General features: G+C 41.4%; 1 protein-coding gene across 14 annotated transcripts in view; it reads right to left on the bottom strand.

Annotated features, from left to right (window-relative positions):
* The window catches only part of dnmt3ab (DNA (cytosine-5-)-methyltransferase 3 alpha b), a 523,149-nt gene that overhangs the window by 89,334 nt on the left and 406,491 nt on the right, over window positions 1-27,324 (bottom strand). For all 14 annotated transcript variants that reach the window (XM_063036199.1, XM_063036207.1, XM_063036267.1 and 11 more), the window contains 5 exons: window positions 24,632-24,788; window positions 18,169-18,315; window positions 16,361-16,405; window positions 16,190-16,269; window positions 1,596-1,708 (listed from right to left, as the gene is read on the bottom strand). In XM_063036199.1, coding sequence (XP_062892269.1) covers window positions 1,596-1,708; window positions 16,190-16,269; window positions 16,361-16,405; window positions 18,169-18,315; window positions 24,632-24,788 — 542 coding nt within the window. The remainder of the gene's footprint in view (window positions 1-1,595; window positions 1,709-16,189; window positions 16,270-16,360; window positions 16,406-18,168; window positions 18,316-24,631; window positions 24,789-27,324) is intronic.

Genomic DNA, 27,324 nt, shown 5'->3' with positions numbered 1-27,324 from the left:
TTGCAGGCTGATTTTTTACCAGATTTGGTTCAGTTATCCATGACAGGTGAATGGAACTGGACAGACGTTCAGTCCATGAGAAGATTGCTCGTCAGCCAGGAGCTGCAATATTTCCTTCAGACCTGATGCCTGAATCAGCTGACTCCCAGCCTCCACAATTTGTAATATTCTCCTAATCCTCCCTAACTTCTTCCAATGTCATGGGAACACAGATGCACCAAGAATTTTGACTGGGAATTTAATATTTCTGGGTTTAACATTTCAGGAGAAATCGAAGGAATGCCAGAGAGTGGAACCCTGTCATCTCAAAGTCTAGTACCCAATGGTGGAATGAAAAGAGAAAAATGCTTAACAAGTCTCGGCTGAACTGGACATTGACAACAAGATCCCTTGCTTTGCCTGGCAATTCTGAGGGAACCCACCCCCCTGTGTTTAGCCATTCAATAGAAGTAAGTCTCAGATTCATACCAAACTACTTTAAGGTCTAGGAATTAATCAGTTGCAACATACCCGTTACTTCATTTCACATTGAGTACAGCGATATGCACCTGAGAGAATGCCCAGTATTAAGTGACAGATTTAAGACCCAATTCATTTCAATGGCAATTTTCTGATGTACTGGAAATAAGAATTAGTTGTTTACTTCTGCTGAATGTTTGAATAATTTGCCTTATCTTGTATGTTTAATAACCTTGTAAAAACTGTTAATTTCCCTCATAGCTTTCTCACAACATAATGCTTCTCCTCCAGCTTTGGCGTGTCAAGGGCTGACAGGAATACTTCATTGCTGAGACTGCAGGATAACATCACCCATGGCTTGGGTCGATACTTGGGCCTGGCTGCTCAGCCTGAACAACGTTGGCCCTCCGCATCTTACAAATCGGTTTCAGCGACAGTGATTCTGGATGATGGGTCAAATCTGCACAATCAGATGTCTACCACACAGGACCTTAGTTCACAGTTATTAGGACGTACCAGGTAACTTATCAGTTTAACCTTGCTGATGGTGAAGCTCCTGGGAGACACAAATCAGGGCCAAAAATAGACATGGAGATTTATTTGTAAAGAAAACCCAGTTACATATATTAGAGGCAAGTCCCATCTGACTACACTGATTTTTTGGTGTGATGTAACAGAAAGGTTGATGAATGAAAGACACTTGATTAAGTATCAATCACTGGTTAACACAATCAAAGGCTTAAGGACAAAAAGGTTGGTGTCAGCACAAACAGAAGACAGCATCATAGTAAACATGGAGTTTTCGGTAAAGATGATGCTAGGCACTGGTGTTTCTCAGTGCATTTTGGATATTAGTGTTGGGTAAAATATCCATATTTACTAATGACATTCAAATAGTAAGGAGGATAGTATGGACATGCTCCTGAATCGTCTGTCACTACTTTGGACAGCCTACCACCTTTATTGATTCTCTAAGTAGCAATTTTATTCTGTGCTTCAATAACAAGAACAGTATACAGTACACAGGATGTTGTCTAACCAGTGCCATTAAATGTAACACTGTCTTGTAACAAAGTGATTTGCAATCTGCATTTCTTCTTTTCCTGTCCCCAGTCGTAAAACTGAATTGCTCATACCTGCAACAATTATTGTTTCCACACATGAGTACCTCCCTGCCCCCACAGCAGATGGTACAGTAGGACTGGTAACCGTCATCATCATACTGGTATGCACATTCCAAGAAGCAATTCTGAAAACAATCACAACACCATTAGGAATTTCACAATCATATGAGTCAGTTGTATTTTCTTCAACCTTTTTGTGCACCTCAAAATAACTGTGATCAAGTGCAAAGACACTGGACCTCGGATTATCAGTGCTTGCAGCATACCTTCACTCATACCTCTGCAACATCATCCACCACGTTAAGCTTTGATTAGCATCACATCATATTTGCAGTTTTTAAATAATTGCCCAAATATTAGCATTCTGTTGGAGCAGCCTGGTGCCTTTGCTTTACTAATATGCCATACTACAAAGCTTTAGGTCATGGGTTCAGGCCTGTTAGCCAGCTGGGGTATCTGATGTAAGACAGGGTGCTTGCCCGCCAGGAGGAAGAATCAGAGGTTAAGTAAAACTGTGGTGCACTCAAGCACTTCCTAGAAGCCAACTCAAAGAGAGACATTGGTAGAGGCCTGAAAAGGCTCCTGGCCCATTCTTCAGGAAATGGTGGGCGAAGACCTAGAGAAAGGAAAAAAAAAGAAAACTGAAAATAGATAATATTCTCTTAAAGGGATATGCCCATGGTGGTGGTGGAAAGGGTTGTATTTTTTTATATGTGTGTCTCACAGTGACGGGATTCAAACTAATGCAGAAAAGTAACCAGAGAATCCACTCTATTTGTTTCAGAATCAGAGATCTGACACGAGCAGATGCAAGATACACATGAAGAGGGGAAGAATATTACAGACATCAAGTACCTTCCCCCTTTCATCTTGCTTTTCACATCTGTTTCAATAAAGTAACTATCTATTATGATGGAACATGGCCAAAAATCATATCTAGTTTTCACTTATTTTTGTTGTAAGCCAAATATTGCGTGGCACCCATTGCATTGTGGGGAAGTGGAAGTCACATTATTTTAAGCACTTCCTCCCCCCCACTCCAATATATTCCCCATTAACTCTTTGAGTACTTGCTGTCCCTTGCAGCTTTCACAGTATGTACCTTGGGCCCTATTTTCAAACTTTTTGCTGTTCTGAAATATAATTTGCAGAGTGTTTGTTTTGCGCTTGCATAATTCTTAATGATATTTTTCCCATTCTTAAAGATACAGTGCATTGCAGTTGCACAAAAAAAAAGGCTTCTACAAAGATTTTCTGCAGTTTTGGAGGCAATTCCTGTAGGATTATCGCAGTGAGGATGCGATACTCAAATCCCATAGACTGCTGCAAATTGTCAGGTCTGTGTGAACATGACTTACCCCAATTTTAGCTTGTCACAAGCCCTGCAGAAACAAGAAACATACATTAAGATTAAAAAAAATGTGATTTTGTTTTACAAATGACAAGGCGTGTGTATGTGTCTTGGGATATAGAACGCACAAGAAATAACCTCACTCAGAGGAATCATCTTCCCAACTGTTAGTGGTGTTCGGAAAGGCTGCCATTGTCTTTTGTTTCAATTTGTTTTCTTTTCAGAGTTTTCTGATTCAGCAGGATAAAAAACTGTTTTTGATTTTCTGCAATGACATAATTGACAAGTGATTGCACAAAAGTGCATCACTGAACTACAATTGGGTTTATCAAGGTGGAACTGTGTTCAGATTTTTAACAAATCCCAAAAATCTTCACAAGGAAAATTTATCAAATGTTCTGCAGTGCATCTCTGCAAGCTGAGCAATCACTGCGCAAACAACAAGGCAAACAATTGAAAATAGGGCCCATTACATTTCACATATTGTGAATGTATATGGTGGAGTAGCATTAGGTAATTAAGAGAGCTGTGTGAAAGCATGCATCAGGCCTTTGCCACATTCTTATCCCAGTAACAAAACATCTAAAAAATATTTTTCTTCTCATAAATCCAATGCATCTAATAGTCCACAAGGGGCTTATGACAGCTAAACCTTCATTTGGAATATGCTAAAAACTGTGAAATTTCTTAAACCTATGGCACATCCCAAAATTTGGGGAAACAAATTTGCATCGCTGTTTCTCTCTGCGCCTGATGGCACATCGGGCGGCAACCTTGCTGTTTCTTTCACATTTGTCTGTTTTTTTATGAGGCTGAGTTGCTAGCTTGATGCTTAACCCAGTAGGGGTGGAAAGCGTGCAAGGACCCAGCCGGATTTGAACCCTGGGACCACTCACCTTGAAGTCCGATGCAGATGGCACTACACCACCAACCAGCTTATATTTGCATTGTAATACTCAAAGTAATTGGATTTTCACCGAGACAAACTACTGTATAATACATATCTGGGCAAAGCAGAATTCAAGAGGTGATCTGTCACCATAAGAATCCCACGTATCATGAATACATTTCCTCCTCTTGTCATCAGATAGTGATCATTTGCTTAAATCAAATAATTATTACTCAGACCTTACAGATACTCACCATAACAGATACATGTACTTCCTATGCTACTGACACTAGATTATATCACCACCTGCACTTACCTCGTGAGGTATATTTTAAATAGGTGAATGCCTCAATCAATATAGAATATAACAGAATTCAGCATGATAACATGATAGGATACAGTATCGCATCCAAATTAATATATGCATATACATGCGTCCTCCCTGTTAATTATTTTACATCCTTCCCCTTAGCAGCAAATTGCCTGTGGCACTGGTCTCAAAATCAGAGATTATGTTCTTTTTGAATACAAAGTACACCATCAGCACACTGCTTCATCCAGAATGCCAAGCGAGTTAACCTACTGGACCAGCCTCCCATATGGAACTTGGTTAAAGATCTCGCTAAGGTCCATGTAGACAATGTTCACTGCCTTTCTTTCATCATCCTTCCTGTAACCTTCTCAAAAATGTCTATAAGATTGATTAGACATGACCTACCATGCACAAAGCCATGTTGACCATCCTTAATCAGGCCCTGCTTATCCAAGTAATTATATATCTTGTCCTTTAGAATACGTTCCAATAATTTACCCATGACTGAAGTCAGGCTCACTGACCTGTTACTTCCCGATCTACTCTTAGAGCCATGGAACAATGTTTGCTAACCTCCAATCCTCTGACACCTCACCTGTGGCTAAAGATATTTTAAATATCTCTGGCAGGGCCTTTGTAACATCAGCACTTGCTTACTGCAAGTTTCGAGGGGCACCCTGGGGATTTATCTTAAGACTAATTTTCCTCATGAAAGCAAGCTCCTCCTCTTCTGCAATTTGGATACTGTCCACGACTTCACTACACTTTTATCTCAGATCTATAGACCCTCAAGCACATTTGAGGGTCTAACAGCACATTTGGAAAGTGGTGAAATCATTGGACAAAGTCAGCATGGATTTGTGAAAGGAAAATCATGTCTGACGAACCTCATAGAATTTTTTGAGGATGTAACTAGTAAAGTGGACAGGGGAGAACCAGTGGATGTGGTATATTTGGATTTTCAAAAGGCTTTTGACAAGGTCCCACACAGGAGATTAGTGTGCAAACTTAAAGCACACGGTATTGGGGGTATGGTATTGATGTGGATAGAGAATTGGTTGGCAGACAACAAGCAAAGAGTGGGAATAAAGGGGGCCTTTTCAGAATGGCAGACAGTGACTAGTGGGGTACCGCAAGGCTCAGTGCTGGGACCCCAGTTGTTTACAATATATATTAATGACTTGGATGAGGGAATTAAATGCAGCATCTCCAAGTTTGCAGATGACACAAAGCTGGGCGGCAGTGTTAGCTGTGAGAAGGATGCTAAGAGGATGCAGGGTGACTTGGATAGGTTAGGTGAGTGGGCAAATTCATGGCAGATGCAATTTAATGTGGGTAAGTGTGAAGTTATCCACTTTGGTGGCAAAAACAGGAAAACAGATTATTATCTGAATGGTGGCCAACTAGGAAAAGGGGAGGTGCAACGAGACCTGGGTGTTATTATACACCAGTCATTGAAAGTGGGCATGCAGGCACAGCAGACGGTGAAAAAGGCGAATGGTATGCTGCCATTTATAGCAAGAGGATTCGAGTACAGGAGCAGGGAGGTACTACTGCAGTTGTACAAGTCCTTGGTGAGATCACACCTGGAGTATTGTGTGCAGTTTTGGTCCCCTAATCTGAGGAAAGACATTCTTGCCATAGATGGAGTACAAAGAAGGTTCACCAGATTGATTCCTGCGATGGCAGGACTTTCATATGATGAAAGACTGGATCGACTAGGCTTATACTCGTTTGAATTTAGAAGATTGAGGGGGGATCTTATTGAAACGTATAAAATCCTAAAGGGATTGGACAGGCTGGATGCAGGAAGATTGTTTCCGATGTTGGGGAAGTCCAGAACGAGGGGTCACAGTTTGAGGATAAAGGGGAAGCCTTTTAGGACCGAGATTAGGAAAAACTTCTTCACACAGAGAGTGGTGAATCTGTGGAATTCTCTGCCACAGGAAACAGTTGAGGCCAGTTCATTGGCTATATTTAAGAGGGAGTTAGATATGGCCCTTGTGGCTAAAGGGATCAGGGGGTATGGAGAGAAGGCAGGTACAGGGTTGGATGATCAGCCATGATCATACTGAATGGTGGTGCAGGCTCGAAGAGCCGAATGGCCTACTCCTGCACCTATTTTTTATGTTTCTAAGCACCTCATTTGATCTTCACTGCCTGTACCTGTTATTTGCCTCTTTCTTCTTCTTAACCAGGGCCTCAACATCCCTCAAAAAACAAAGCTTCCCCAAATCTGTTAGTTTTGCCTTTTATTCTCACAGAAACACATATGGTTATACTCTCAATAGTTCACTTTAGAAGGCCTCCCACCTACCAAGCATCCTTTGCTAGGAAACAGAGACCTGCTAGATCTCTTCTAACACTACTAAAATTGGCCTTTCTCCAATTTAGAATCTCTTCTATGCTTCTCCATAATTATGTTGAAACTAATGGAAATATGATCACAAGATCCAAAGTGCTCTCCTGCACAAACTTCTTTCACCTGCCCTGTATCATTCTCGACGGGAAGCTCCAAGATCATGTTCTCTCTAGTTGGGACCTCTGCATTGATTAAGTGTTGGCGCGTGGCCAAGTGGTTAAGGCTTTGGACTAGTGATCTGAAGGTTGCAAGTTCGAGCCTCAGCTGAGGCAGCATGTTGTGTCCTTGAGCAAGACACTTAACCACACATTGCTCCTGCATGCTTATAGCCCAGCAGTAGCAGTTGGTGCAGTATGGATAAGACAAAACAAGGAAACTTTCCTGAACACATTTGACAAACTCTATCCCATCCAGTCTTTTTGCATTCTGAGAATCCCAGACAACATGCAGAAAGTCAAGATCATCTACTATCACAACCTTATCTTTCATGCAATTGTCTGCTACCTCTATATTTGCTCCTCTAAATCCACTGACTATTGGGACGTCTGTAATATAAACTCTTTAATGTGGATATCACTTTCTTATTCCTCAGTCAAACCCATAAGGAAAGCTATCAAAGCTTGAGCGTGATCTAGACCAGCTGGAAAATGGGCTGAAAAATGGCAGATGGGATTTAATGCAGACAAGTGTGAGCTGTAGTACTTTGGGAGGACAAACCAGGATATGACTTACACAGTGAATGATAGGGCACTGGTGTGCCTCAGAATGAAGGGACCCGGGAAGACAGATCCATAACAACTTGAAATTGCCTGTGGCACTGGTCTCAAAATCAGAGGTAGATATGTATGTAAAGAAAGCTTTTGGCACATTGGCCTTCATACTATAAATCTGAGCATTGAGTACAGGAGTTTGATGTTATGTTGAAGTTTTATTAGATGTTGGTGAGGTGTACAGCTCTGGTTGCTGGAATGAAATTCATAAGCTTGCAAGAGTGCAGAGAAAATTTACAAGGAAGTTGTCAGGACTTGAAGACCTTTTTCCCAGGGCTGAAATAGCTAAAACAAGAGGGCATAGTTTTAAGTTGCTTGGAAGAAGGGATGTCAGGGGTAAGTTTTTCACACAGAGAGTGGTGGATACGTGGAATGCATTGCCTGTGACAGTGCTGGATGCAGATACAATAGGGTCTTTTAAGAGAGTCTTAGGTAAGGACATGGAGCTTAGAAAGATAGAGGGATGTGCGGTAGGGTAATTATAGGCAGTCTCTAGAGTAGGTTACATGGTTGACACAACATTGTGGGCCAAAGGGCCTGTAATGTACCGTAGATTTCCATGTTCTATATGTTCTATGTATAGGGAAAGATTGCACAGGTTAGGACTTTATTGCCAGGAGTGAAGGAAAATGAAAGGAGATCTTAAAGAGGTATAAAAATTATGAGATGCATAGAAAGGGTAAATATATGCAGGCTATCTCCCTTGAGGTTGGCTGAGACTCGAACTAGAGTCATAGATTAATAGTGAAAGGTGAAGTGTTTAAGGGAAAACTTGCTCTGGATTTCCAGCACTAGCAGAATTTCTTGTGTTTATAATCAGAAAAATAACTTGGACAAGAGATGCATAAAAAATGGGAGCCTGATCACATGTAAGGGAAAAAAAGGAAGAGAAACCTTGCAAAATGAGTACAAATTTGATGGAATTTAGTGTCTGGATTGCCAAACAATCTAATTGTTCATAAGGCAACAACAACAACAAAATAGACAATAGACAATAGGTGCAGGAATAGGCCATTCGGCCCTTTGAGCCAGCACCGCCATTCACTGTGATCATGGCTGATCATCCACAATCAATATCCAGTTCCTGCCTTATCCCCATAACCTTTGATTCCACTATCTTTAAGAGCTCTATCCATCTCTTTCTTGAAAGCACCAGAGACTTGGCCTTCACAGCCTTCTGGGGCAGAGCATTCCATACATCCACCACTCTCTGGGTGAAAAAGTTTTTCCTCAACTCCGTTCTAAATGGCCTACCCCTTATGACAGTCCCGCCATCCCGGGAATTAAACCTTGTGAACCTACGCTGCACTCCCTCAATAGCAAAAAAGTCCTTCCTCAAATTTGGAGACCAAAACTGCACACAGTACTCCAGGTGTGGTCTCACCAGGGCCCTGTACAGCTGCAGAAGAACCTCTTTGCTCTTATACTCAATTCCCCTTGTTATGAAGGCCAGCATGCCATTAGCTTTCTTCACTGCCTGCTGTACTTGCATGCTTGCTTTCAGTGACTGATGTACAAGAACACCTAGATCTCATTGTACTTCCCCTTTTCCTAACTTGACTCCATTTAGATAATAATCTGCCTTCCTGTTCTTACCACCAAAGTGGATAACCTCACATTTATCCACATTAAACTACATCTGCCATGCATCTGCCCACTCACCCAGCCTGTCCAAGTCACCCTGCATTCTCATAACATCCTCCTCACATTTCACACTGCCACCCAGCTTTGTGTCGTCGGCAAATTTGCTAATGTTACTTTTAATTCTCTCATCTAAATCATTAATATATATTGTAAACAGCTGCGGTCCCAGCACTGAACCCTGTGGTAACCCACTGGTCACCGCCTGCCATTCCGAAAGGGACCCGTTAATCACTACTCTTTGTTTTCTGTCAGCCAGCCAATTATCAATCCATGTCAGTACTCTGCCCCCAATACCATGTGCCCTAATTTTGCCCACTAATCTCCTATGTGGGACTTTATCAAAGGCTTTCTGAAATTCCAGGTACACTACACCCACTGGCTCTCCCTTGTCCATTTTCACAGTTACATCCTCAAAAAATTTCAGAAGATTAGTCAAGCACGATTTCCCCTTCGTAAATCCATGCTGACTTGGACCGATCCTGTTACTGCTATCCAGATGTGTCGTAATTTCATCTTTTATAATTGACTCCAGCATCTTTCTCACCACCGATGTCAGGCCAACTGGTCTATAATTCCCTGTTTTCTCTCTTCCTCCCTTCTTGAAGAGAGGGACAACATTAGCCACCCTCCAATCCACAGGAACTGATCCTGAATCTATAGAATATTGGAAAATGATTACCAATGCATCCACGATTTCTAAAGCCACCTCCTTAAGTACCCTGGGATGCAGACCATCAGGTCCCAGGGACTTATCAGCCTTCAGACCCAACAGTCTATCCAACACCATTTCCTGCCTAATATAAATTTCCTTCAGTTCATCCATTACCCTCGGTCCTTTGGCCACTATTACATCTGGGAGATTGTTTGTGTCTTCCCTAGTGAAGACAGATCCAAAGTACCTGTTCAGCTCGTCTGCCATTTCCTTGTTCCTCACAATAAATTCACCTGCTTCTGTCTTCAAGGGCCCAATTTTGGTCTTAACTATTTTTTTCCTTTTCACATACATAAAGAAGCTTTTACTATCCTCCTTTATATTCTTGGCTAGTTTACCTTCGTACCTCATTTTTTCTCCGCGTTTTGCCTTCTTAGTTACCTTCTGTTGCTCTTTAAAAGTTTCCCAGTCCTCCGGCTTCCCACTCGTCTTTGCTATGTTATACTTCTCTTTTATTTTTATACTGTCCATTACTTCCCTTGTCAGCCACGGCCTCCCCTTACTCCCCTTAGGATCTTTCTTCCTCTTTGGAATGAACTGATCCTGCACCTTCCGCATTATTCCCAGAAACACTTGCCATTGCTGTTCCACTGTCATCCCTGCTAGGGTATTGTTCCATTGAACTTTGGCCAGCTCCTCCCTCATAGCACCATAGTTCCCTTTGTTCAACTGTAATATGGACACTTCTGAGTTTCCCTTCTTCCTCTCAAATTGTAGATTAAAACTTATCATATTATGGTCTTATCATATCTTATAGTTTAACTGTTAAAGGCAATAAATTTTATGGATCAAGAATGTATTTATAAATTTCAGATTAAACAAGTTAAAACAATGACTTTCTTCTTTATGGTCACCTGACATTGAAAAAAATCAATATTTAGAATTTGGTGGAAAAATGTAAGAATGTAAGACTGTTATATCAGCACCTTGTGGGTAATCATCATCTTGAATTCTTGTAGGAATTCTTTATTGGCAAGTGGACACATAGTGATTTGGTAAAACACATAAATGTGAAGATTCTAAAATATGACCATCAGAAACAGGTGTTCCTCACAATGTTCCATACAAGCGTTACTTGGTGCCTCCCATAAACAATTATGTTGTTGAAATTACTGAAGTAAGTATTCTACATTTAAAAGGATTAGAATTTATCTATTGTGCTTAGCATGATGTTTGGCCCAACAGAGAAATGATGGTAATAATATTTTTTAACTTGCGGCATTGCTTGTGGATTTGGTCCTGACAACAGAATTGTTGAGCCAGTTAAATGCAGTTCTCTAATGTGCAATATCGCTGCGATATTAAAGAGTGGGTGAGTACAGTCAGGCTGATCTGCACATAGACTGACATTCCGAGAAGCCATCACCAAGGAAACCATCTTTCTGCTCACTTTCATCAAGTTTGGGTCTATTGTTGGTCAGCCTTACACAGCAATTTCAACTCAGAAATTGGAAATGACAATAAAACTTCAATAATCCAGTATCCAATTGTTCAGACATCTGCCTCACTCATTAATTTGGGGACTGAGAAAGTGAAGCTAAATCCAAAGTCTGGCCAGAGCTGGGCGTCAGGACAGTGAGCTTCATGTGGGGTCAGAGCCAGGATTAGGCCCTGAATGCCAAGGCCAGGTATATGGGTTGAATAGCGGCTGACAGTGGATTCAGATTCCAGAGTCCTTGCATATTTGCTACTTCCTTTACACTCAACGAGTTCACCCAAAAGATGGTTTACTTGTCTAAAGTTATACTTTACAATTGTGTAAAATTCGAAAGAAGTGACTTGGGTATTATTAAGAGTAACATCTAATAGTTTAGGAAATCACTCATTTGACACCAAAGTGCTTGGAGTGCTGGATTATCTGAGTTTTATTTTGCACACGAGAACGGTAAACTTCAGAATGGGGCTACCCTCAGGGTGGAGAAGCAACACATTATATTCCAACTGGGTAGCCTCCAACTTGATGGCATGAAAATTGATTTCTCCTTCCAGTAAACAAAATTTCCCCCTCCCTTCACCAGCCCTTGAGCTTTCCCACCCATCTAGCTTCACCTATCCCCTTCCAGCTGGCCTCTTTCCCCTCCCCCCGCCCCCATCTTTTTATTTTGGCATCTTCCCTCATCCTTCTCAAGGCCGAAGAAGGGTCTCGGCCCAAAACACCAACTGTTTGTTCATCTCCGTAGTCATTGGCTTACCTGCTGACTTCCTCCAGCATTTTGTGTGTGCTGCTTTCGATTTCTAGCATCTGCAGACTTTCTTGTGTTTCGGTAATGGCAAGCTGTGTAACTTTATGATCATCTTTATCTAGCTAATGCTTGTGCTGCTGGTGGAGAATAAATGCCTGTTCACAGGAACACAGCCAAACCCTTTGTGACAGCAGATGCCAACAAGTGGATTGGAAAGGGCGACGCACTGTAAATGAAGAGAATCTGAGGGAGGCGTGAGGATGGTGTGTAGTTTAAAGGAAGTACTATAAATATGGAATTGTCCTGCACATTTCTCTGATCTTTAGCAGATAAAATGTCATGTCGTGTTGGGTCAGGCAGACCTTCTCCCTCCAATAGGCTCTCCATCTGATGCCTGCTGTATCCCGTTTTGTTGAATAAAGAGGCTGCTTCATATCTACCAGTACTTCTGTCTGGTGACTTTGTTCACATGACCACACTGTAAGTGATGTGGATCTGTGGATAATTAGATAGATACTAATGCCAGCTGCTGGGAGGACCTCCCTTCTGCTCATTCCTTCCCACTGGCACCAACCTTCTTCATCCTCCTCCTTTACTTCCTCTTCTTGTTCTTCCTGTGCTTCCTACCGTCCCACCTCTTGCTGGAGGACTCAGGTGTGGGCTTTACTCTCCGGTTTGCTAAATTGTGCAGTTCATGATGGGTGGTGAGGTCGGAACCCCTGTCTGGTGACTTGCGGAGGGCACTGACGGAAGGCTGCAGGCGGACACTGCTGACTTTGGGGAGGTCGGCAGCAGGGTTCAGCCAATCTCCTTTCCTATCACACTTTTCATTATTGCTGGGCACAGAAGCAGTGGCTGGGGAAGGCACAGAAAAATCAGCTACAGAGCGCTGGCCTTTAATCCCCAAAAGACAATGAGTTGCGGTGACTGCTGCAGAACGTGAGCGACATATGCCTCCAGAATGCATGTAGGTGGCTGCAAGGAACTTCTTCTCCTTGGTAGAAATGGACTTGAATGAGTGGAAGTCCGTGTGTTTCTAGATTTCCTGGATTCCGAGAGAGAGAACACCTCAAATGATGGCCTGAATCTTGGGAGAAGTCAGTCACACTGGCAAATCCATCGACTTGCTATGCCTCATCTTCTGTGCTGAAAGTAGGGGAAGTTGTTTTTCCCTTGCCATTGAGAATCAGCAACCTAGTAATGCTAAAGTAAGCAGCAAACTCCTACGCAATGGAATAGGTCATTTCCACCAATCTGGAATGTTCCTGAGCCTGTGAGATTGAATGATGATCCATGCAATGCGAGTCAGTATTAAGGTCATAGAAGGTCACAATTCTCCATGATAACCATGTCAATAGTCTGCAGCACTGCAGCACTGCTCTTGGAGAAGTCAAGAAGGGAGCATGGGATATTAGTCCCATCACTGGTAGTCCCCTATGTCCAAGTGATTAAAGTACTCATCTAGCTACTTCTTATAGCTGCACCCTGGATTCACCCTCCATTGGTACTCACCATTCTCTGGGTGAAGAAGGCACCTCCCACTCCCCATCCAGTCTTAATCTCTTCCCCTTTATCCTAAACCCACGTCCTTTAGCATTAGCTATCTCTGGTATCAGGAAAAGGTTTACCCTAGTCCAACTTATGAACAGCTCTCACAGTTTAATATGCCTCAGTCACGTCCCTTCTTAACCTCCTCCACTTTAGGGAAAAAAGAACTTACTTCTCCATCTATTCTCATAACTGAACTGCTCTATCTCAGGCAATATCCTGGCGATTCACCTCTGCACCTTCCACCACTATCAGACCATTCCCAGCACTGCACACAGTACTCCAGCTGAGCTCTCACCAAGGATTCACAAAATTGGAGCATAATCTCCCTACTTCCTTAATTCAATGCCCCAGCTAATGCCCCAGGGGGGAAAAGTTTAAAGGGAACATTAGGGGGGGCTTCTTCACACAGAGTGTGGTGGGAGTATGGAATGAGCTGCCAGATGAGGTGGTAAATGCGGGTTCTTTTTTAACATTTAAGAATAAATTGGACAGATACATGGATGGGAGGTGTATGCAGGGATATGGTCCGTGTGCAGGTCCGTGGGACAAGGCAGAAAATGGTTCAGCACAGCCAAGAAGGGCCAAAAGGCCTGTTTCTGTGCTGCAGTTTCTATGGTTTCTAATGATGTTTAGTATCCATAAGGTTTTCCTAAGTATGTTGTCTACCTGTGATGCCACCCTCAAAGATTTATGGTCTTGTACTCTGCTTCTCAATACTCCTGGAGATCTAACTATTCATGGTGCATGTCCAAGCCTCACATGTACTCCCAGAATGCATTTGTCTAGACTACACGGGTATATTTTATAAATGTTATTCCGCATTTTCCTGCAGATGTGAATAATGGGAAACAGCAACATTTTACCTGTTTGTAAAAAATAATTTTAAGTTCTCAGTAATGTATAAAGTGGCAAATGAAACCACAACAAAACATAAAAATAGCCTTTCAAGAATGCCATTACTGGACATTTTTATTTGGCAAATATGTTAGATGCAATAAACAGTCCAAATATATGTGGAATGTGCATTAATATAGTGACCTAAATTACTTCAAGTATAACAGAAAGTTTCATGTCTGATCTTTGCTTTGTTAGGCCATAGGACCTCCTCTTATTCCTACTTCTTTTGTGTGTATGGAACACAATTTTGCTTACTTTCACTGTTCACTAAATTGTTCCCTGGAGCTTTTCATTTTTGATCATTTCCTACTGGAGTTTACAGTGCCTCCTCCCCCACCCCCCCAAAAACAGGGTGAATGCCCAGTTGGAAGTCAACTTAATCTGAATATTCTAGAAACTGAACATGCTGAGACTTGGAGTCTGCCTGAAAAACTTCCTCTGCTAATAGTGTTGGACCTGACAATATGCACAAAATCAATGTTTTGTCTGCTCAGAAAAAAACTCAAAGACAACAAGGAAACAATCACCTCATGAGCACTTTTCGTAATGGTCAGAATACACCTTGTAACTTCCCCAGATTGCTGATAACATTTGGCCGTAGGTATGGTGGCGGACACATTTTTAAAGATTGAAGGGTTTTCCATTATAATTTCGGAGAAATAATATTTCCGGAAATGTGATAGCTCCAAAGAAATTTCCAGCCTTTCTCCTTGGTAATTTTCAATATGTTACTAATGTTATTCTTGATTCATGGATAAACTATGATGATGGCTGAAAGGACAAGATATTAGGAGCGATGTTACTGGCTTACTTTCTCCTTTATTTTGCTTACAGAGGACAGTGACTAGCTGTTGAATCATTGTCTTTGTATGCACTTCACCGCTAGTTTTTATTGATTGCTTTCCTCATCTTTGATTAGTGTGCTCCACTCCTCTCCAATTCCATGTTTTGCTGTTTTTGGAATATGCGATTTGAGCAGGTCATTGCTAACGTAATTGCGAATCTACAGATGACATTGATAGAAGGCATGAGAAAGTAGAGGACAGAATGCATAAGTTTAAAATATTAAGTACAGATAACAAACAACAAATTTCTATCCTGTGATGCCCCAGGCAAATATAAACTGGAGTTCTTAGATATATGCATTTAGATCAACAGGTATTTAAATAAACAAACTATCAGGTGTACATACAGATGCATCTCCACTCAATCCAATATACAGTAAAACCATTAAGAATTGAAAGATTGAGAAGAATGGAAGGCAGGTTGAGTGAGTGTGAGATACCCCTTTCCCACAACTTTCAGTTCTAGCTTGTAACTGTGACTTTTATGGAAACTTGCTGAAGTGACCAGGGGAGAAAACCTGACTGACTTCAAACTTCTGTTCGTGGTGGAAACTGGGTGGTGACACTCTGGACAGTCAGGATGCATCCACCCTGTTTTCCTTACCATAAATGTTCATTAATAATAGGGAGATGATTTTCTAAAGCCCATGTTCATCCACTCCTGTGAGTTAGAATCTGCTGACCTTTTTAAACTTTGTTTGTCATTTTATTTTAAAGCCTCAATATTTAATTTTTTCCACTTGTAACAAGTCTGTGGCCATTTCCAAAGCAAGAGGCACACAGTAAACTTGGATACTGTATTTGAGCAACACTAATAACCAGTTTGCTAATGATCTTACCACTTTGCTTCTGGTTACAAAAAAAGAGATAATCAATTGGTGTGGAGTTAGCTCTTCTGAGCCATCAAGTACTTAAATCGCGCAGTCTCCTGCCCTGAGTGAACTCTAATATGCCAAGGCTGAACCTGTAAGCAATATATTGGTTTCATGTTTTTCACAGGCTGACAATGACAGAAGTTGGCAGTACTGTTGCTTTGAACCATGCCCAACAATACAGTAAACCATATGGAAAATATAGAATATCACTTACTTTACAACTTTGACACATGCCTCCGATAAAAAGTGGGTGCTCAAGAGAAATATTTTGACTTCCACAGGCAAGGCAGATATCTGTCAATAGTAAAGAAAAGAATAATTAGTTTAAGGTAAAATTACATTTGTTGTATAAATCATTTTTAAAATTAAATTCAAATACACTTACCTTCGATGTTTCTGCTATTTTGCCTCACATCATAGACTAGCCTCTCTGGAAAAACAAAACGCATTTATGAAAAAGTTATTATTTTTCTTATGTATCATTTGCTTATCACAGAGCTGAATCCATTAGTGTTTTCCATTGTCAGTAACTTGTGCAAACATCACTTATTCCCGTTTTATAGATAAAATCTTTTGTACTGTTAAACATGTTTTCCACCTACTTGAAATACCAGAAGTCAGGGAAGTCAGATTCATGATCACCTAATCTCAAATAAATTTTAACAAACCTTTCAGTGCAACATGATGCCAAACAAAATGTAATTAGTTACAATAAGATTCAAGAGTCAGTAATTTGACTGGAAATAAAGGATTTGGTGTTATTGGAGGTATTTAGGAGATGACATAAATATAGTGCCTGACCCTTGAGATGTTCAAGCTGACTATGTTTTTACCTTCCCAGCCTGCCTCAGTTTGGCAACACTCCTTTAGCTAAAGAAATGTTTTCAGCCCAAAGCAGTCTGGGGAATCAAAAACATATTCAGCTTGGACAATTCTGCCTGGGAGAGTTGTTTAAGATGAAGGAAAAGGTCAGGCAGTAAGTGGCAAGTCAAACATTCCGTTGCTGGAAAACTTCTACCAATTGGAAATTTTGTTGGGACGGGGTGTCGGGATTTCCTCTACTCTGCTACTTTGGCATGTCCATCAGAATTCATGTCTGTAAGGAAGTTGATGCAAATTGAGTTCCCAGAGCCCCAAGGTGAAGTTCAAATGTGGGAAGGTGCTTTATTATAATTATCCTTGGATCAACCTCAGTATTCCAGAAGTTGACAAAGGATATGCAAGACATGCACCTAACAGTATTTTAAACAAAGTTTAAACACTATTTTAAACACAGTTGTTGTGCTTTGGTAAACTACTTAACACAACCAAGCCCCCATTTGCTCAGTAAGTGGACTGTCTTCTTGCTGATTTAAGTTTAAGTACTGGGCACGTGTGCATGGTTAACCATTTTGGTGCAATTATTGATTCTTTGCAGAATTCATAACAAACCTAATGGCAACTTCAGTTTTGGTGGGTTACTTTGACCACAACACATAGTTTTAGGGCAGAAGTTACCAATATGAATGAAGAAAATTGTACTTTCAGTTGATCTTTCATCATGTAAATAACAGTTTCCATGAAAGATGAAAGTAGAAATATTGCAATAGATGTAAACACAAGAGGTATACAAAATAATGAGGGGTATAGATAGAGTAAATGCAAGCAGGCTTTTCCGATTGAGGCTGGGTGGGACTACTACTAGAAGTCATGGGCTAAGGGTGAAAGGTGAAAAGTGTAAGGGGAACATGAGGGGCCGTGAGAGTGAAGAGAAGTTTGGATAGGTACATGGATGTCAGAGGTACTGGGGGACTACGGTCTCAGTGCTGGTCGGTGGAAGCAGACAGTTTAAATGGCTCGACATGGACTAGATGGGCCAAAGAGCCTGTTTCTGTGCTGTACTTTTCTATGAATCTAAGAGAGATTGCAGGTGCTGGAAATCTGGAGCGACACACACAAATGCTGGAGGAACTCACCACAATGAAGAGTCTCGGTCTGAAACGCCAACTGTTTATTGCCCTTATAAACCCACTGAGTTTTTCCAGCTTTTTGTAGGTATTGCAATAAATGTGTTTTTATTCCTAAATTAATGTTTATATGTACTTCGAAACAATTTTTGAGCACACAAAATTAATCTTTTTCTGAATTGCTTACATTTTGGGTTCTTGCAATCTAATACACATAATAAAAATCATAAGAATCACAGGTTTGTACCTCGAGTTCGTTCATCTACAATTTCTTTGACTTTTAGCTTCTCTGTGCTTCTTCTGGCTTTTTTGGCAGGGGGAGGTGGAGGGTAAGCAGTAGCCTCAGGCTCAATCCAATTATCTGTATAAACCTCTTTGTAAGGATTTCGCTCCTCTGAAAATCAATGCCATCCTTGTTACATCAGACAATGCAAGAACAGTTAAAGAACGCAAAGGACAATATTCCACAGCTAAGGAATTCTGAGGGATCTGCTAATATTGATAACAAATTCAAATCAACTGTTATGAATGTTGCGGCAACAACATACTACAATACATAATAATAAAACTATAAATATAGGTATATATGTATATATGAAAAAAGAAAATTAAATTGCAGATACAACAGGGTCTTTTAAGAGCCTCTTAGGTAGGTACATGGAGCTTAGAAAAACAGAGGGTTATGCGCTAGGGAAATTCTAGGCAGTTTCTAGAGTAGGTTACATGGTCGGCACAACATTGTGGGTTGAAGGGCCTGTAATGTGTTGTAGATTTCTATGTTCTAAATTAAATAAGCAGTGCAAAAAGAGTGGGGAATATACTGAGGTAGTGTTCATGGGTTCATTGTCAATTCAGAAATCTGATGGAGGAGGGAAAAAGCTGTTCCTGAAATGTCGAGGTTGTGTCTTCAGGCTCCTGTACCTCATCTTTAAAAGTAGCAATGAGAAGAGGGCAGGTCCTGGGTGATAGGTGTCTTTAATGATGGATGCCTTTTTGAGGTATTGCCTTTTGAAGCTTGGGAAGCTAGCGCCCATAATGAAGGTGGCTGAGTTTACAATTTTCTGAAGCTTTTTCTAATCATATGTGGTGGCTCCTCCATACCAGACGGTGATGCAACCAGTTAGAATTAGTATCTTAGATTAGATTAGATTAGGTTCAACTTTATTGTCATTGTGCCAAGAACAGATACAAAGCCAATGAAATGCAGTTAGCATCTGACCAGAAATGTAAATAGTGTTATTTACAAAATAACTGTGAATAAAAAGTAAATGCTACAGCACACAAATATAAAAGCACTGAGACAGTACAATATGGATGCAATACTGCTTAGTGCTGTGATGTGAGGTTCAGCAGGGTCACAGCCTCAGGGAAGAAGCTCTTCCTGTGCCTGTTGTGCCTACCGGATGGGAGGAGAGTAAAAAGTCCACGGTTAGGGTGAGATGCATCCTTGATAATGCTTTTCGCCCTGCCCAGGCAGCGTTTATGGTAGGTGTTCTCAATGGTGGGCAATTGGGTGCCAATAATCTGCTGGGCAGTTTTCATCACATGCTGGAGTGCTTTGTGGTCCGATGCGGGACAATTGCCATACCACACTGAGTTGCAGTTGGTAAGTATGCTCTCCATGGTACATCTGTAGAAATGAGGGTCTTTGGTGACAAACCAATTCTCCTCAAACTCCTAATGAAATATAGCCACTGTCATGCCTTCTTAGTAATTGCATCAATACCTTGGGCCAAGGGTAGATCTAGAGAGATGCTGACACCCAGCTCACCGAATCCACTTACAACACTTCAATGAGGACTGGTGTGTGTTCCCTCAACTTTCCCTTCTTTAAGTTCACAATCAATTCCTTGGCCTTACAAACGTTCAGTGCAAGGTTGCTGCTGCTACACCATTCAACTAGCTGATCTATCTCGCACCTGTACACCTTCTCGTCACCATCTGAAATTCTGACTATAGTTGTTGTGTTATCTGCAAATTTACAAATGGTGTGTGAGCTGCGCATAGCCACACAACCATGGGTGTAGAGAGAGCAGAGCAGTGGGCCAAGCCTGCATCCTTGAGCTGTGCCAGTGTTGACGGTCAGCAAGGAGGAGATGTTATTTTCAATCTGCACAGACTGTGGTCTCCCAGTGAGGAGGTCAGGGATCCAGTTGCAGAGAGAGGTAAAAAGACCCAGGTTTGCACGCTTTTTGATTAGAACTAAGGATACATTTGTGTTGAACTCTTTAATCAATAAACCATAGCTTGACATAGGGATTACTACTCTCCAGATGGTCCAAAGCCAGTGAGATTGCGATTGCTGTAGACCTATTCTAGCGATAGGCAAATTGCAGTAGGTCCATGTCCTGGCTTAGACAGGAGTTGGTTCTGATCCTGACTGACCTCTCGAAGCACTTCATCACAAAAGCTGTGAGTGCCACTGGGTGATAGCCATTGACGGAGCTCACCTTGTTCTTCTCAGGCAATGGTATGATTGTTGCCTTTTTGAAGCATGTGGGAACCTCGGCCTGCAGCAGTGAGAGATTGAAGATGTCCTTGAACACATCCGCCTTTTGGCCGGCACAGATTTTCAGAGCCCTACCAGGTACACCTTGAGAGCCTGATGCCTTGCGAGAGTTTACCTTCTTGAAAGAGATTCTGACATCAGTCTCCTAGACAAGATCACAGGGTCACCAGATGCAGCAGGGATTTGCACAGGTGTAGATTTATTCTCCCTTTCAAAGTGTGCATGGAAGGCATTGAGCTCATCTGGGAGTGAAGCATCACAGCCATTTATGATGTTAGGTTTCGCCTTGTAAGGAAGTAGTGCCCTGCAAACCCTGCCAGAGCTGAAGTGCATCCGATTCCACCTCTAACCTCAATTGGAATTCTTTTCTTGCCATTAAAATAGCTTCCATAGTTCGTACCTGGATTTTCTTGTATAGTTCTGCATCACCGATCTTGAATGCCACAGATTTAGCCCTCTGCAGACTACGAATCTCCTCGTTCATTCATGGCTATTGGTTTGGGTATGACTGGTATGTTCTCAAATCACCTACTCATCCACACTGGTTTTGATGAAGTCGCTGGCAATTGTAGCATATTCATTCAGACTTGAAGATGAATCCCTGAATATTGTCTAACTTACTGCTCAAAGCAGTTGTGTAAGTGCTCCTCTGCCTCCCTTGTCCATACCTTCTTGGTCTTCACCACTGGTGCTGCAGTCCTTAGTCTTGGTCTATACGCTGGGTGGCAGTGTTGTGTCCAAAACGTTGGGGATAGCCATGTTTCTGTGAAGCAAAATACACAACTGTCCCTGATGTCCCTCTGATACAGAATCTTGCTCTGGGGTCTTCAGTTTTATTTTCCAGAGACTGTACATTCATCAATAGATTAGTCAGGTATGGGAGTCTGAAGCCTCTGTGTTTCAATCGTATTTGCAAATAAATGTGGTGTCCCTGCTTCCATTTTCTTAAAGGGGAACTGCACTTGTGACCCGAATCTAATGTCCAATTTAATTGATATTGCATATCAATTGATTTTTTTAAACCTCTTAAAATGATGCTGCCTATTGAAGCACCCATGTCTGTGACTGTAGATTTCAGCTGTAGTAGTCCTAAATGGGAAAATCTGAAGATTTCCAATGGAGCTGCATACAAACAGTTGCTACTTAATGGTGCCATCTTTCAAGATGGACACTCCACTTGATTTCCTTTTCTACTGATGTGAAATATTAGTTTATCATTGTCGCATGCACCCAGATACAGATCAGATCATTACAGTTCATCAGTGCATTGAGGTAGAACAAAGTAAAACAATAACAATGCAGAATAAAGTGTAACAGTTACCAAAAGAGCACACTGCAGGTAAACAAATAAAATACATAATCATAATGAGGTAGATTGTAAGGATTTTGTACCTTCCGCCCAATGGGTGCAGGGAGAAGAGATAATGCCCAGGTTATTGTTATACAGGCTGCTTTACTGAGGCAGCATCAAGTATAGATAGAGTCCATAGAGGGGATGGTGTTTTAGTTTTGGAGATTTAAACTTCAATTTGAGACTGTTAAGTATTGTAAAATAATAAAGGCATCATTATCATTACTCAAAATGCCATTCTCAAATTTCTTTAAGGTTTTGTAACCTTCCAAAATTTCCATCCAATTCCACTTTATGGATTACAATAGCTGGTAGTATAAGATGCAGATTTTATGTTTTCTGAGCATGAAAGATGTTAACATCATAAGGAAAGTTAGGGAAAAGAAGGTTTGTACTATCTGTCTCCAACTAGAACATGGCCACAAGCCAGAGTAATGTAGGTAAATGTACAATCCCTGGGATTTAGCATTCTTATACCAAGGCACAGAACAGCAAATACATAATTTCTGGAAACCAAATATTTTCTCTGTACAATACCAAAGAGCCAAATAGGAATTGGCGTAGCAGAGCTGCAACTAAACAACACACAAAAAATGGTGGAGGAACTCAGCAGGCCAGGCAGCATCTATGGAAAAAAGTACAGTTGATGTTTCAGGCCGTGACTCTTCGGCAGGACTGGAGAAAAAAAGATGAAGAGTAGATTTAAAAGGTGGGAGGAGGGGAGATAGAAACACAAGGTATCGGTGAAACCGGGAAGGATGAAGTAAAGAGCTGGGAAGTTGATTGGTGAAAGAGGTACCGAGCTGGAGAAGGGGGAGTCTGATTGGAGAGAACAGAAGGCCATGGAAGAAAGAAAAGGGGGGAAGGATCACCAGAGGGAGGTGAGAGAGGGAAAAGGGGATGGGGAATGGTGAAGGGGGGTGGGGAGATGCAGTACTGGAAGTCTGAGAAATTGACATTCATGCCATCAGGTTGGATGCTACCCAGACAGAATATAAAGTGTTGTTCCTCCAACCTGAATGTGGCCTCATTGTATCAGTAGAGGAGGCCATGGATTGACATATTGAAATGGGAATGGGAAGTAGAATTAAAATGGGTGGCCACTGGGAGATCCAACTTCTGGTGGATGGAGCGTAGTTGCTCGGCAAGGTGGTCTACTAATCTACATTGGGTCTCATTGATACACAGGAGGTCACACCTCTGCTTTATTCAAGAATGAAGGAGATGTCCTCCTTTTTCAAAGAAAGGGGCTTCCCTTCCTCCACCATCAACACCGCCCTCATCTCTTCCATTTCACACGTTTGCTCTTACCCCATCCTCCCTACCAGGGATAGGGTTCCTCTTGTCCTCACCTACCACCCCACCGGCCTCTGTGTCCAGCACATAATTCTCCGGAACTTCTGCCACCTCCAACGGGATCCCACTACCAAGTACATATTTCCCTTCCCCCATCTGTAGGAATCGCTCCCTACTTGACTCACCTGTCCATTCATCACTCCCCACTGATCTCCCTCCTGGCACTTAACATTGCAAGCGGAACAAGTGCTACACCTGCCCCTGCACCTCCTGCCTCACTGCCATTCAGGGCCCCAAACAGTCCTTCCAGGTGAGGCGATACTTCACCTGGGAGTCCATTGGGGACATATACTACATTTGGTGCTTCTGGTGTGGCCTCCTGTATATAGGTGAAACCCAATGTAGACTGGGAGACTGCTTCACTGAGCAAATGCTCCCTCTGCCAGAGAAGCCGGTTCTCTGAGCGGCCACCCATTTTAATTCCTCTTCTCATTCCCATTCCGATATGACAATCCTAGGACTCTACTGTCGCAATGAGGCCATATTCAGGTTGGAGGAAGGAGATCTTTTATTCCATTCGGGTAGCCTCCAACCTGGTGGCATGAACATTGATTTCTCGAACTTCTGGTAATGCCCCCCCAACCCATCTCTCCTTCACCATTCCCCATCCCCTTTTCCCTCTCACACCTCATCTCCTTGTCTGTCCATCACCTTCCTCTGGTGTACCTTCCCCCTCTTTTCTTTCTTCCAATGCCTTCTGTCCTCTCCTATCAGACTACCCCCTCTCTTGCCCTGTATCTTCCTCATCAATCAATTTCCCAGCTCTTTACTTCAATCCTCCCGGTTTCACCTATCACCTTGTGTTTCTCTCTCCCCTCCCCCCATACATTTTAAATCTACTCCTCATGCAGAAGATTCTCAGCCCAAAGCGTTGACTGTACTTTTTTCCATAGATGCTGCCTGGCCTGCTGAGTTCCTCCAGCACTTCGTGTGTGTTTGGATTTCCAGCAAATGCAGATTTTCTCCTGTTAGAGCAGCAACTAACCTTACTCTTCCACACAATGTGCTGATTAAGCACACCATCTGGGTTTTGTGTAAGCCTTCATATTCAGTGAATGCTTGGAAGAGAGCTTCTGAAGCAAGTCCTCCAGCATTTCAGTAAAAATTGCCAATTACTACTGATTCACAGCTCCACATTCAATAGTGGATTCAGAATGAAGTTGAGGAACAACCAAAGTTGGCTGAGCAAATGAACTGCTAATGAGAAAATTAGTGTAGAACCAATTATACAATGTCGATCAGAACACCGTGAATTTAAGATGCTTTACTTTTCTGCAATTTCACTAAAATTTTAACCTTATCACATGATTTCACCCCTCCCCCTTTTAAATGCTAGTATTCTTTCAGGTTCCCTCCTTGGGGTATAAATTCCAGTACTATAACTATTTATAATTCTAATAGAGAAGTGGAAATGCTGTCAGTTACTGGGATGAAACATCTCTACATGAATTTGGCAATGAGTTTGCCTTTGTCCCAATCAACCCCCATGATTACCTTCAGGCGGATCCAAACTCTTTGGCCCTAATGGCAGAAATCCGTCCAAAGCCCACTGAATCATCTGCCTGGTTTGGTTTTCCACACCTTTGGCAGAGTCCAACTCATCATTCCCAGATTGCGCTGGAAAGAGTTTCCCCGCTCTGTTGCTTGCCACCTAGTTGAAAGTAACAAAATTTAGAACCCAAAGTTTGGTAGCTGAAAAGCACAGGCTACATCCCTGTCAGTTACCAACACATATTGGGATGTAACAATGAAAGCATAGTTATATAAAGATAGCATGAAATAACTCTTCATATGAAGTTTTCTTCAAAATATTATTTATAAAATGGCACAGAAATTATTCATACTACTCAGATTTTCATCCTTGGTAAGTGATCAATGAGTGTAAGTATGCACAGGTAACAAAAGCTGGATTGGGTTTCCCATTTAGAGCTTGCGTTGGACATGATAAAATTTACGTTCAAGAACTGCCCCATAATTTTTTGTAACATGAATTTTTTAATATCATCAAGGCACATCTCAGTAGAATGAAGCTTTAAAAAAAAGTAATGTGAAAGCTAAATTATGTATTATTTGTATATATCTCTTAGAATGGATGAATATTTTGTATTTTGAGACCAGTTTTGTTCACAAGGACAGTTTTCTGTTTCCCCAGAACAACACACCTTAAGATAATTTTCAATGAAAAAACGTCTTTGTTAATATTAAAAAGTAATTTAAGTTGAAGCTGAGAGTTTATTATATGAAAGAAAAACATCACTAAGCAGTTTAGTAAGTGAGTAATTGAACAGAGATAAGAATTTTTATTGCAGTCAGCATGCTGTCCTTATTAACTTTTTAAGGAGATCGCTTTCTTTCATGCTCCGTACAGGAAAATATCGAATGAGTCTCCTAGATTTGTTCTTGAGCAGAGGCGTTTATCTGAAAGTATGGTGGTTCCACAAATTATCAGCCACTCAATGAAGTTGTTGATGTCATTGGGTCAGAGGGCATGGAAACAGATCCCATGGCTCACTGAGTTAATGGTAACCACTGAGCTCCCTGTTATATTTTCCCACCAGCTCACCACAGATTCTACCATTCACCTACACCTGCGCAATTTACAATGGTCAATTAATCCACAATTTATATAGGACATACAAACTCTCCAATGACAACACCAGAAGTCAGGATTGAACCTGAGGCACTGGAATTGCAGGGCAGCAACCCTACTAGTTGTACCTCTACGTGAAGGCCCTCCCATATATGTACTTTGTAATAGTCAAAGCCAGTTTTACTAAAATATTTGCTGTCTTAATCTATCCTCTCCTTGGATTGCCAGGGGATTGCCCTTTGGCTGAAATAAATTAAAACCACATGCTACAGACTAAATGTAATGAGTCAATTGACTCATATATTTCACACCAGTGCTTCCAGTTGGTGATAAAGCACAATGTTTATTTCCTGGAGTCTGGTTCACCTAAGACCGGAAAATGAGGAGTACCTGTGATAGACTCCTTCTGAGAGTGCTCCATTTAACAATGAAGGAAACCTAGACGCAGTCTTTCAATGATTTGTACCATTACTGATATTTGCTATGCTCCGGCAGAAAATGTGACCAATCAGCCCATTGAATCTATGCCAGCTCCCTGTAACACTTAAATGTGTCTAAAGATTCAGGAAATAAGCCTTAATGAAAAACATATTCTAGAACAATCTAGTTGGAATTGGAATTGATGGCCATTTGTACTAAGGCATGGTGAAAAACTTCTGTCTGCATGCCATCCAGACAGATCATTTTATATATGAGTACATTGATGTTGTGGAAGTATATCTGTAACCCTGAATTTGTAACTTTTGTAAAATGTAAAGTGACAAAGTGCAGTCTATGAAATCCCAAGGTACTTTGCTGGTTTGCATAGGAAAATTTACAGAAGTCAATATGTTCTATGGGAGGAAGTTCATTTTTTTATATAGGCAATTTGTTTTATGGCCAGAGGGGATATTTTGACAGAACAAATGTCAGAACAAGATAAGATAAAGATAATGGAGGACTGCAATGGAACATCCTAATTACTGTTCCTGTAAAAAAGTATAAAAGCGCTTTGGTTGAAACATAAGATTGGAGCTATATTTCCAGACGAAACTTGGCTGGAAGTATAGCTCCCCTTGTAAGTAAAAACTGAATGTGATGCACTCTGAATTTGTTGCAGTTTGTTTCTGTATATTGGAAGATCGAGTTGAATGGTACATAACAATGTAGTTGGAAAGAAAACGGAATGTAGAGTTCTTCTTCTGAGTGTCCTTGATTAATTAGTCATTATGGTAGCTGCCACATTGTTCTGTATTTGAGTATTTTGGATTTAAGTTGCACTGTGCCTCACAGTGTTGGTGGTTGAACAAGGCAAGGACTTCCTCTGGTAGCTCTGCTGCTGGTGAGCGAGGGTGATCCAGTCATTACCGTATAAGTGTGATGACTAGAAACAGCAGTCTTCATTCTGGTCCATGCCAAGTTGAGCCTTATATTTGTCACTAGGCATAGCCACAACTTTTAAGAATAAGTGGACAAGTTGAATCAGAGTGAGAAGGTCCTTCAGGCCTGCTCTGCTTTTTATCAAACGTTGCCAATATTCTGTCTCAGTGTCATGTTCTCACATGAACCACATATTCCATGATTGCCTTCATGCCCAATAATATATTCAAACAGACTC

The sequence above is a fragment of the Mobula hypostoma genome, chromosome 2, assembly GCF_963921235.1.
Source record: "Mobula hypostoma chromosome 2, sMobHyp1.1, whole genome shotgun sequence".
NCBI classification, from domain to species: domain Eukaryota; kingdom Metazoa; phylum Chordata; class Chondrichthyes; order Myliobatiformes; family Myliobatidae; genus Mobula; species Mobula hypostoma.
Note: the sequence above shows the minus strand (reverse complement) of the source record. Positions and strands in the feature narration are given on the sequence as shown.